A 12,324-nucleotide genomic window follows, 5' to 3' on the forward strand; every position below is an offset into this window, starting at 1 on the left:
GGGGGAGGTAGAGAGAAAGAGAGAGGGGGGGAGGTAGAGAGAAAGAGAGAGAGAAAGAGAGAGAGAAAGAGAGAGAGAGAGGGAGGTAGAGAGAAAGAGAGAGAGAGAGAGGGATGGCGGAGAATTTCCTTCCAGCCTTAAACCCGCTTTGAGCCCGACTGGCTGCTGAATGTCGGTTAAAACACAACGGACTCTTATTAATCTCACGTCACGCCATCGGGGTGATGCGTTCAGGACGATACGGAAATTACAGCGTTGGTCACAACAATGGCTACAAACACGTATTAAATATATATATATATATATATTTTAATGGTAACAGGTTACAATAAAAGCTAAATAAAAAGGTGCGGCTGCAGAGCATCAACAAGCTTTAATCATAATCTTAATGGTAGTTGTACGTCGAGCAGCACTATTAAATCTCTCTTTATAATATTTAACATCGGATGTTATCGGGGATTTGTAGCTTTATTCAAATAATACCCAAACACACATTCCCATGATGCTCTCCGCTAACCAGCGGGTATGTTTGATTTGTTCACGCTGGCCTACCGCCGGCACAAAAACGATATCAACTTATTAAAAGAAACGTGCCAATATCAAGAAAAAGTATATGAAGAGAAATTAAAAGGCAAAATATTATTTCCCTCAAACGGATGTCGATTAGTGTCACGTTTAAAAACAGTGGTGTACAATACGTTACAATGTACCTTAAAAGTGGTCTCTTTTGTTACATTACCTGTTTAATTTGTGTATAAAAACATCAAACTAAAGCTAATTAATCAATAATCAGACACGCGGCCCTCTTTGTCTCGTCACAAGCTCCCGGATGAGGCGGTGAACACTAAACACCGCCCAGCAACAACACAACCGGGAGCTCGGGGTCAACACACACAGGCGCTCCCGCTCGTGCACTGCCCTCTAGCCGGGCTCGCGCTTTATAGGCGCGTTCACGTTGTGTATCCAGTGTGTGAGCGAGACCGACAATTCATCATCATCATCTTCATCACAGTCATTCAGTTTACAGACGCGGACCGACTCACAGCTACTGCAATGGTAGGTTGAGCTTTATCTGCCGCTGTGTCCTAAACACGGATCGATCAGGTGCGTTCAGGTGTCTTCAGGTGTGTGCGGTCTGGAGAAGGTTTCTGCTGGTTTTATTCAGGATTGTTTCACTTTGAGCATCAAACGTAGCTCGTAAACCGGAGCTGTGCCGCAGCAGCAGCTAGTGCCGGTGCTAGTGAGCGAACCGGGCGGCTAACAATACTTTATAGTCTTTATATTCATCGCGTTCAGACACAATTCACCGGGCGGTCGTTTGTTTTATGAGTGTTGATGTCGAACCGCATTAAATACTCAACGGCTCCAAACAACTGGCGCCATTTCGTTCCTCTCTCCGTGTTTCACCGACAGACAGCAGCAAGGTTCCGGTCGGTGTTTGCGCCGCATCGTGTTCACGTTGTTTCACCTGTGGTCGTCGATGCTCTCACAGAATAAACAGGTGCAGCAGCGCCCCGGGCTGCCTGTCTGTCTGTCTCTCTGTCTGTCTGTCGGTATTGTTAGCAGAGCTAGCTCCGTTAGCACCGACAGAAGATGACACCATTATGGCGCTAGCTGTGATTTTGTGTTTCTTTGTCTGTACACGGCTCCGCAGCTAGCAGTACTACACACACTGGGCGACTGCGACCTCCAGACCAGGTCCCTGCTCACTCCCGGGGACACCACATGGACAACTTATATGTTTATTCCGATGTACAGTGACACAAATGAATGAATCGACACCGAACCGTCCGGTCGAGTCGAGCTTCGCCTTATATAGCAAGCTAGCGCTCACATGTGCGTGTGCTGCATTCATGGCCCCACCCTGAATTTGGTGCAAAGACCATTTTGTTTGGTGCTGTATTATAACGAACCCGCCGTCAGATTCACTCCACCACCACTTGCTGTGCGGTCATTCCTCCGTGTTTTAAGTTAAAGGTGTCAGATATTTGAGTGAATCGTCACTTTATGAGTCGGCGGTTCGGCTCCTGTTTGGACCCGCTAGCTGAAGCTAACGGGCCGCGGTGTCCGGGTCTTCACGGTCGGTACTGCGCATCTTTTTTTTATCTGCGCATCTAATTTGTACAGCCGTCACGTCATTAGACTACTATACAATACCGACCAGGATTAACGTGTTTGTTCAAATATAACCATCAAACATTACAGAAACATAAGATATACGGATACGACGTATTATGCGTTATTTTCAGCGTCAGTGAAACATAAACAACAAAAAACACAGTTTTGTCTGTCATTTAATGCGTTTTATTTAAGTTTTTGTTAAAGTCCAGCTATTGCCTTTAATTGCTGAGTGAGCTGTTAACAGACATCTGCTCGCTGCACACTTCCTCTTTGCTGTGTGGTTTTTTTTATTGTCAGTTTGGGTATAATCCCATTAGGCCTGTGTGATAATAGTGTGAGGCCTGTAATCTTAACTGTTAATGTGTGGAGGAATTCAAGACTTAGACTGACTAGGTTTGTGTTGAGTCACCTGACCCTTGACTTCTGTTTTTTTGAAGTATCCATGGTTAAGATTAGATAAGGTGAGTAAATCACCATAGTGATACTGGCTGCAACAAAAAAAATAACCAGAATATAAAGTAGCTGGCAAATTAGGCCAAAACAAGGCAGTGGGGAGGAGGAAGAAGTAGAAACAAAGGTACTTTGTTGACTTAACAGATGTAATTTCGTGTTTGTGTGCAGAAAAGTGATGCATGCAAAGAATATGGTCGTCATTTCTCAACGTCATCATAGAGGAAGAGCACAGCGAGATACATGTCATGTGCTATATCGTATGCAAAGGGAAAATACAAATTTGTAAACCTCAGCAGATGTTTTGGAAACAGACCTTGCTGCAGTGAAAGGGGGGGGGGGATATCTATAATATCTGGTACACTTTATTGATGTTTATTGATGAGAGTAAGGTTGTTTGCTGGTTAATTATTACTCTAAAATGCGCTGTTATCTCGAACAGGTCTTTTACGCCCTAAGTAAACACACGGCGCCTGCCTCTGCTGCTTTGCAGTGGGGTTCCTTTTCCGTCTTTCCTGCCCATTATTTCCTTTTCATTGTTGTCTGTTTTTTTCCACTGACACATTGCTGGTAGATAGCAGTTTTCTTCTCCTGAGATTGCATTTCCCTGTGATGGAGTGCTTTAAGCAGAGTCAGGAGACCTGAGTGAGTTTACGCAGCAGCTGTGACTCTGCGATGTGACTTGTATTCTATATTTCTACAGAAGCCCCATTGTCTGTGACTGAACCCTGCACTGAAACACTTAACTCCTGACCGCACCCTCACCCACATGGTCATCTTTTATGGTAGAGATACATGGCTGCTCCTCTGCTCGCACAAACAGCGTAGATGTAATGTGTTATACCTTCTGGTCTCGTCACTGTCACAGGCTCAGCTGACACACCTGTTAGCTGAACTTATTAGTATTCATGTTCGAGCTGGACTTTGGACAAGCTGTGCTGGCCACACATTTTATTTCTGTCCTTCAGTATTCTTACAGTCTGACCTCAAATAATAAATGGAATTAAAAGGCTGTTTTGCTGACAATAATGATAAAATGTTCAGATTGCATTACACAATATAAATCTTCCACCACAATAACAGTTAGTCACAGCCACACCTTTAGCATTTCACTACTCCTTTTCAGTCGGCGTGGTAAGGAGCCTTCCTGCTCTGTGTGAGTCACATGGCGCCCTCTCAGGCCTCCTTCAGCTTCATGATGTCTGCAGTCACTGTGCTTCAGTCCTCACTTCTGGCCTGTTAGACGACTGTGGAGCAGGACTACAGCTAACAATTAGTTTGTTGATTATTTTCCATATGAGTCATTTGGGTCACTGTGTCACAATTTCCAAAAGCCCAAGTTTTTTTTTTTTTTGTCTGACCGGCAGTTCAACACCAGGACGCATTTAGTTTAATATTATGTTTCTGCTTAAACAGCAAATATTCACATTTGAGATAGTAAAACCAATTAACGGATTAACAGTGTGGAGCTTACATGATATTTGCCCAAATCAATCCATTGATTAAAGAACAATTCAGTGTTGTAGCAATGTTGTTAGATCCCCTGTAAAGCCTTTTTTTATTTAATTTAAAACCCATCAGTGTTAGTTTGGAAGAAAACATGGCCAGTAGCAGTGATCGCGGCTGCCATGTTAAACTGTAAATACATTAAACTCTGAGTTAACAGATTGTTCTCTACGCAGGCCTCCGGTGTGAAAGTCACAGATGAAGTTATCGCAGTCTTCAACGACATGAAGGTGCGTAAGGCTCAGGCGAACGAGGATGAGAAGAGGAAGAGGAAGAAGGCCATTCTGTTCTGCATCAGCAAGGACCTCAAGAACATTGTTCTGGATGATGGCAAAGAGATCCTGCTGGGTGACTTGGGAACCACCGTCCAGGACCCATACCAGCACTTTGTGAAGATGCTGCCCCCAGACGACTGCCGCTACGCCCTGTATGACGCCACCTATGAGACCAAAGAAACAAAGAAGGAGGACCTGGTCTTTATCTTCTGGTGAGGGCAACCGTTATCACACATTAAATGGTTCATGACCGTCCTGAAGACAAGACAACATTTGGCTTTAATGGCTTTGTTCCTCCCACTCACAGGGCTCCAGAAAGTGCCCCCTTGAAGAGCAAGATGATCTATGCCAGCTCAAAAGATGCAATCAAGAGAAAATTTGAAGGTAAATAGCTGTTTATGTAGGTATGTATGTATATTGTGGTTTTGTTGATGGATAAACGCTTTGAGAATCACAAAGCTGCAGGCGCAAACATTTTTACCTAAACATAAACGCCAACCATAACCACACCCAGTCTATACCGTAACTTAAAGCGGAACTAATCAGTATTTTTCTATTAACAGTGAGTCAGATGACAAACCCACCGAGAATTGTCACTTGTCAATCTGCAGTCAGTTTTAAAGAGCATCTTTTGGTTCGTTGCTCATAGCGTTGTTTTCGGACACAGCAGCACAACTATCTGGTGAATGTAGCGGAGCATTTAGCCGCCTGTTGGAGCTGAATGGAGAGTGAATATTGGAGGTGGCCAGAATCACAACCACAAATGAATGCTAACATAGCGTCTGGTCTTTTGGATATTCAAATAGGAAATTGTTTGATAGTGTTAATAGATTCTTCCGCTGCCCCCTTGTGGACAAGACAGTAAATGCTGCCTAAAAACCGTCATTACATAAACATAATCTCTCGCTTTAACTAGCCGTCCATTTCTCTCCTCTTTTACCTACAGTTTTTTGTATTTAATTAAGGTTTGAGTCGATATAAATAAATGATTCATAGGGAACATTTTTGTATTTCTTGTTTTATTTATTTTAAATATCATAATCCCATACTAATATCTAATTGTAAACATGTGAGTGCAAACGGGGTTGTGACATAACCGATGACCCAGGGCCAGTAAAAGTTTATACACGCTCTTTCCCACCCTACAGTCATTCATCCATAATACTGTACATACTGTTCAAAGGAAAACATTTAAGGCTGCGCAAAGAAAGAGGGGATTTCTGCTTTCATTGAAGCAACAATAGTGGTATGTTTTGTACAGTTTGCCAGCAGTTCCATTGAAAGGTCAGTGGAGGGTTTGTGTTTTTAAAGGGACAGACGGTTATCAAAAACATGCTCCGTCATGTCCAGACATGGCGCAGTTCAACTGTTTGTAGTGGACAGGTGGCTCACAGGAGCTTGGAATAAACATGTGCACACAAAACAAATGACAATAAACAAATGCCTTTATTTTCTATCCATATTCCCTAAAATGTTTTCATAGTCTGCTTCCATGCTTTATTTATCTCAGAGCTAATGCTGCTTTTCACCAGAAAGTGTTCACAATATACACCACAAAGTGGCTGCTCACCTACAAAACCTCTTTGTATATTTGGATATGTTTATATTATGGATATGTAGGACAGACTCATATGATCTAAGCACTTGTACTGCTTAATTAAAGATCCCCTTCAGACCTCTATTAAGACCATACATACATGTATGTGTCTGATTTCCACATTAAAATCCTTAAGTATTCTTCTACCCCATCATGTCTCCTACTTCACTGTACAGTCCATTCTCAGTGTCTGTGCACTGGTGGCTTCAAGTTTCTGCATCACATTTGTATAAGTTGCGTACTGAACCAGATTTCTATTTTGCATAAACCTTTATTCAGGTAAGGTACAGTTTGTTGAATAGGCCAATATTTTATCTTTATACTTTTTCATATGTTGTACTTTATTATGACAATTTAAATTACCACGAGGGAGGATTTTGTTTTCACCAGATGGACGTACTAAAAGGATATGTTGTTAATAAACGTGATGCAGTGAGATTTATTTTTGTCTGAAAACTTGTACAACATTGTAATTCTAACATGTTTTTTTTAAATATTTATTTCAGGTATTAAGCACGAGTGGCAGGGGAACGGTTTGGAAGACCTCAAAGACCGGCACACCCTGGCAGAAAAGCTCGGCGGCTCGTCAGTAGTCAGCCTGGAAGGAGCCCCTATATAAATATTGCCCCTCCCTCTCCCCTCTCTGGCTTCGATCGAGGCCTTTCAGACACATCTGTTGGGTTTAGCTGTTCATTCCAGTGTGGTTTGGAGAAGGGCAAAAGCAGAACCAGCACCAATTGCAGGACTCTCTGGGTGGGATATTGTGGGTGGGTTTGGGCTCAAGTGACAGACAAAAAAAAATAAATAAATTCCACAAATGCAGACTGTCATTCCAGTTCACGCAACATAAAGAATATGAACAAAACACATACTAAGGAAAAAAAACATTAAGATACAACTGAGGAAGGATGATGATACTGAAATACACATATTGTTCATGTTTAAGGACAGGGTTTTGTTCTTTCCGGGTTCCATTTGAATGATTGCAGAGAAAGGGACAGGCAAAAAAAAAACTAGTTTTCCAACAATCAAATCCTGACAAATAATTGTTCCAACTACATTTATTTTTTTGCCAAACTTCTAGTTAAGTTTTGTAAGTGTGTGTAGTTGAGACTAGGTGTAGTATGAACTAATTCACTCTTGATCGCACAAGATGTAACAACTTTCTCTGGGGGAACACGGTTAAATATATATATTTTTCTTTTTTTGTTTTGTTATTCCATTGTTTTATCTTTCTTTTTAAACATGCAAATTCCAAAACTTGAGTGATTCCTTTTTATTTCCAGTTCTGGGTCATAAAACCATGGCATTTGATGTAGTAAACAGACAACATTCCTTGTACCTGTTAAAAACCAGGATCCTCTTGATTTAAAAACTTTGGTGTTATGAAGGTCTGATGGGGAGCGATGTGTATATGAAAGACCAGCGGTCAGAGTTAAGACTGAATATTGAATGGTGGATGTTTTGTATCGTCTCCTTATCTCTAATAAAAAGCACTAAACTACTGATTTTGTTCTGCTCTTTTTTTCACTTTATAGAAATTACATGTGAGGGAAAATAATCTATTATAGTATTGTGGTTGTGGTGGATGGCGCCCATTTTAAAGTCCTACATTTAAGTTTTTTTACTGCACAAACTGCCTGATTCAAATTAAATTATGGCTGAAACCAATTTATTTTTATCATCCACTAACTATTCTGTCAGTAAAATGTCTAAAAATATTTTTAAACATGCCCATCACAATGTCCTAAATGCAAAGTTTTAATATTTTAACTTGTTCAGTTTGGTTTCATGTAAGACTTATGAACTTAGGAAATATTATTACCAAAAAAAAACGACATTTATTTCTTGAAATAATAATTTGTTATTCAGCTCTAAACTCCATTTAAACCAAACTGGTGGTCAGGTCCATCCATGCTGCAGTGCCTGTTACGACCACACGGGGGTCCCCAACACCACTCCTGAAACCAAGTCAAGACAATTGACACAGACGCTGTTATAAATCTCTGTTTATTAAAATATATCAAGCATTTTTCAAAAAAATAAAATTAACACTCTCGTTTCTCCGGCCCACGTTGAGAAGAGCATACTGTCGGCTGAAACTAGGTTGAAAGGCATCAGTGGTATCCAATAAACTGATCCTGGATGAGCTTTAAAAATACCAAACAATCCTAAAAGATGGTTGTAAAGGCAAAATGTCAATAGACAGCCGTCATCCACAGAAGGAAAATAATCTGGTGCTACTGACACACTCTGCACACACACTTTCCCTCTTGTAAAAAAAGGTTTATGTTAATACTATGGAAACACTGAGTGTGTTATTAATCTGACTGCGGGCATATTAAAAGATGCTGTGGTGATGATCTCACAGGCAGATTTGTTTAATAGGCCCAGAGGTTACAGGGAGCAAATTAAACACAGGAGAGTAATAACTGGATCTGCTCTAGTGGTGAATCACCGAAGGGTGTTATTTATGGATTTAATCCTGTTTTACTCTTCTTTCTTTAGAGAAAATTAAACATTTCACCCTGTATTTGTTTCAGTCACTTTGTGCTTTCTTGTGTTTTTCATACAACACTTTCAAAACTTCCTCCTCGTCTTTTAGTCCTGCTTTTGTAATTCTCAGTCCTGGACACAGTCTAGTCGGTTACCGTGCACCCAGTAACAGATCTGAGCAAACTTCAGAGGAGTGATGCGAACGGCCACATTGTAATCCCGGTTCTCCCCATCTATCTCCAGCCACTGGTGTCCAGAGAAAATGCCGATGACCTTCCTTTCCCAGCGCTCCAAACTGTTGTCCCACACTCTTCCGTACACTCCAGAACCGCTGGCTCCAGGGCGAGCATCACAGTGCTGGTATATCAGATCGCTGGACTCTTCTTCCACAGGACAGAACCTATACACCAGCTCCCCGGATCTGTCGCTGTCAAAACCAGAGAAGTGGATGCGGTTCCCTGCCAGGTCATCGGAGGAGGGAGCCACGGAGAGCCTCATGAAGGGACGTCTGTGAGGCCAACGCAGCTCCAGCAGGGCGTAATCAAAGTCCATGCTGATCTCCTGAGGGCCCTGGATCCAGCCCTTTGGTACACGGGTACGTTTCACTCTCACCCAGCGGACCAGAGGCTTCTTGGCAGACGTGAGGCCGGCTTTGGTGCTGTTGATGGACGGAGGAATCAGGAAGCCCACCCTGAGCTTCCGGGCCCCCTTCACATAATCCTTCCCATCGTGCACACAGTGGGCAGCCGTGAGGACGTGCTGCTGGGACACGAGAACGCCGGTGCAGCCGGTGGAGATCCGCACGGCTGTGGAGAAAGGGTAATCCAACAGGAAGTCGTCACCTTGGATGTTGAAACGTCCGTCTGCTCCGTAGATCTGCCGCCTCACACGTTTGTGCCTGGGCTTCACTCTCAGTCCTCTCCTCGGTTGATCAGTATCCCCTTCAAGCTCCTCGTCGCCCTCCACATCTACAGTGGTGAGAGTGCGAGAGCCGTCGGCGTACAGAGTCTCAAAGGCCAGTTTCTCCGTGAGCTGCTCCTTCTGGGCCTCCTGCTCTCCTCTGTGGAAGCAGCTGGAGTTGCAGTGAGTGGTGAAGTCCAGCTGAGTCTGAGCGCTGAAGCGAGAGCGGATGAGAGGCGTCGGTGCGTGAGGGACCAGCGTGGGGACGTGGACCGGCGGATGGTGAGGAGGGTGCAGGAAGGACAGGGTGAGAGGGAGGAGGAGCTGGAGGAGCAGGAGCAGGTGAGTCAGGAGGGAGCTCTCACGTGGCGCCATCATGGAAAACACTGCAGTGACACAGAAAATAATCACATACATGAGAAAAACCGCTTATGCTTGAGAGATTGCATGAATTCCTACATGTTTGTCAAGAAAGCAACAGTGGAAAACATTCCCAAACAAACTAATCCCCCATAAATCTGGACTCTGTCACAGTTGATTGTTGATTGTAAATCACAGCCTATGCTAGTGAGGTCAGCTTGCCAAATCTAATGTTGCAACGTCGGTCTGAGTTTCATCTGGTGTGGCAAGGCAACAATGAACCACTTGTTCCTACAATATAGATTACTAGGAAAATAGGATTTCAGCCTAATGGACACAAGCATTTTAATGTCTGCTTGGAACAAAAGTTACAGACGAATTCTGAAAGAAGAAAAGTTTAATTAAAGATAAAGCAAAGGGGCCACAGACATAGCTGAGAGGCCAGAACAAACTGAGTGGTCAATGCTCTAAAAGGGAAAGATATGCAGTGTGTGAATACTTGAAACATCATTGTAAAAACGCGTTAGTAGACTTGATCTACGAGACATTCTTCATTACAAGCTGACTCGAGGTGAACAAGAGCTGTGGAGCTTACAGTAAATACCCTCCAATCAAATATTTGTCGAAGCTCAGAGGTAAGAAGTTGTTTTCCATCAAACATTAACTACTTCACAGTGTACGTGGGGCTTTCAGGGCAGATTAGCAAGGACAAGGAGATACTTGATCCCTTCTAAAGGCTGTGGACCCTGAGGCACTCATTGCACGAAGAGAGCAGGTGTGTAAAAAGTGAAAAGAAACAAGTCGAGGCACGGCGGCGAAACAGAGCATTATTCCTAACAAAGGACAGGGTGGGGCCTGTCCGCACACCTATGTGCTGTTTTATATGGAGCTACAAAGGAGGCAGAGTTAGAGAAAGGAGTTGCTGTAAGCAGGGAAAGTACACATTTCCTTCCATGTTGGTGTGTCAGATACATGACAGCTGTGGCAGTTACAGAGGATCCTAAGTGGTAAATTGGCTGGTGAAGCAGTGTATCAACAAGGCTGTGTTTGGTGATGTAAAGCCAAGCAGTAACTGTTTTCAGAGCCCAGTTCAGTGTTGAAACACATTGTTTGACTCTTAAGACAAAATTGTCAAGCTCTCAACCCAAAAACCACAGGTCTTCCTCTGGGTTTAATGGCTCGTTCTGGTGGAAACCACAGGGAAATGATCCAGAAGACATCCCTGTGCAAAAGTGACAACACATAACTCGAGGCAAGATGGTGGCAGAGTGAGGATTTTTGGGATGCCGCAGTAACTTTAAGATTATGGTGCATCCTTGGAAAGCAAAAAGTAGTGCAAATGAATATTTCTACAATTATTGTATTGCATATATAAAAGGGAAAATATATAAACTTTACTCTTCAGTAAAACATGGAAGGAATCCAGAACCAAAGTCTGAAGCCTATAAAAAAAAACCTGTTCAGCATCTAAATGTGATCTTATCTTATCTGATATACATATACAACAAAGTCAACTGAAGTTCAGCTGCCAATAACATCTGCCTCCTCAGTTCCCCTTAAATATTAACAGGGAAGATGGTTAAAGAGAGTTTTGGGACAAAGAAACAGTATAAAACAGACTGAGAGAAGAAAACTATGACTACTATAACCTGAAACCTATACAGAGAGTTCACATTTAATATTTGACCATGTAACATTTGTCCTGAATAATCATCTGGATACATGAGGCTGTAAAAGCTCTTACCTTTATTCATGCAAAGACCTGCAAATACAGCAGTGGTGGTCTTTCCCAACCCCCCCTGCCCTGTGGGACGCCTGCAGTGACACTTCCCAATCTAAAGATAATACATTACCTCCTGATTTAGAGATCAATGGTCCGTGTTTACATCCCACTCAGGTTTTCCTCCCCATCAGACGAGTCCTTCAGGATCATTTCCCAGGTTTTCCTCCTCATCCCCAGTGACAGGCAGGTAGTTTCTCCCTCCTCTCTCTCTCTCTCTCTCTCTATCTATCTCCGTGCCTGTCCTCCAGAAGGAAAACTCTTGCTCTTGCTTTAACTTACAGCCTGTACAAATAAAGCGCCATGTGCTGAGTCGCTCTGGATGTCCGGACGATCAGCGCCTCTTCTGCAACCTGCACAGCTCAGACAGAGAGCCACAAATAAAAGGCTCTGGTCTGAGAAGAAAGTGTTGACTCTCTCTGAAGCGTCCTGCCTCACAGTCCTAACGCCCCGCCTCCGCCCGTCTGAGGGTGGACAGTAACAGTGTGATAAAAGCCCCTCACTGCTTATTCTCACACTTTATACTTTAGATTGTGTTTTAACATACAGGCTTCAAAACGAGTGGCCAAAATCAGACTTTACACCAATTACAGACAAATTGATATTTATGAAAATGTTTGTGCATAAATAAGTTTGTTAGGCCAAATCATCTACAGCCATGGTAACGGTCATTTGGTTGTGTATTTTTTAAATATCACTTTTAACAATTATACAGACTTACTAGGTGTGTTTACTTGTCCCTGATGCTTGGCCACCTTTTTCTTTACAGAAGTGAACCAACCACTGATTTATAGGCCTGCCATATATATTTTTCAAGTTTTCTAGTACGCCTTAAAATA

General features: G+C 42.8%; 2 protein-coding genes across 3 annotated transcripts; one reads left to right on the forward strand and one right to left on the reverse strand.

Moving 5' to 3' along the window:
* Window positions 1–901: 901 nt before the first annotated feature.
* cfl1 (cofilin 1) lies at window positions 902–7,455 on the forward strand. 2 transcript variants are annotated; one of them, XM_035668811.1, is made up of 4 exons: window positions 902–1,056; window positions 4,254–4,564; window positions 4,660–4,736; window positions 6,456–7,455. In XM_035668811.1, the coding sequence occupies exons 1-4, from the start codon at window positions 1,054–1,056 to the stop codon at window positions 6,566–6,568; spliced, it is 504 nt and encodes a 167-aa protein (XP_035524704.1). In that variant the 5' UTR covers window positions 902–1,053; the 3' UTR covers window positions 6,569–7,455. The 2 variants fall into 2 exon arrangements, with proteins under 2 accessions (XP_035524704.1, XP_035524705.1); XM_035668812.1 differs by lacking the exon at window positions 902–1,056 and adding an exon at window positions 1,928–2,080.
* A 488-nt stretch (window positions 7,456–7,943) lies between these two features.
* On the reverse strand, window positions 7,944–11,873 carry LOC118333251 (serine protease 23). Its single transcript, XM_035668810.1, has 2 exons — window positions 11,559–11,873; window positions 7,944–9,731 (listed from the first exon to the last, which is right to left on the reverse strand). The coding sequence occupies exon 2, from the start codon at window positions 9,721–9,723 to the stop codon at window positions 8,572–8,574; it is 1,152 nt and encodes a 383-aa protein (XP_035524703.1). The 5' UTR covers window positions 9,724–9,731; window positions 11,559–11,873; the 3' UTR covers window positions 7,944–8,571.
* Window positions 11,874–12,324: the final 451 nt, after the last annotated feature.

This window comes from Morone saxatilis, unplaced genomic scaffold (assembly GCF_004916995.1).
Source record: "Morone saxatilis isolate NCDOM2014 unplaced genomic scaffold, NCSU_SB_2.0 Contig22, whole genome shotgun sequence".
In the NCBI taxonomy this organism is placed as follows: Eukaryota; Metazoa; Chordata; class Actinopteri; family Moronidae; genus Morone; species Morone saxatilis.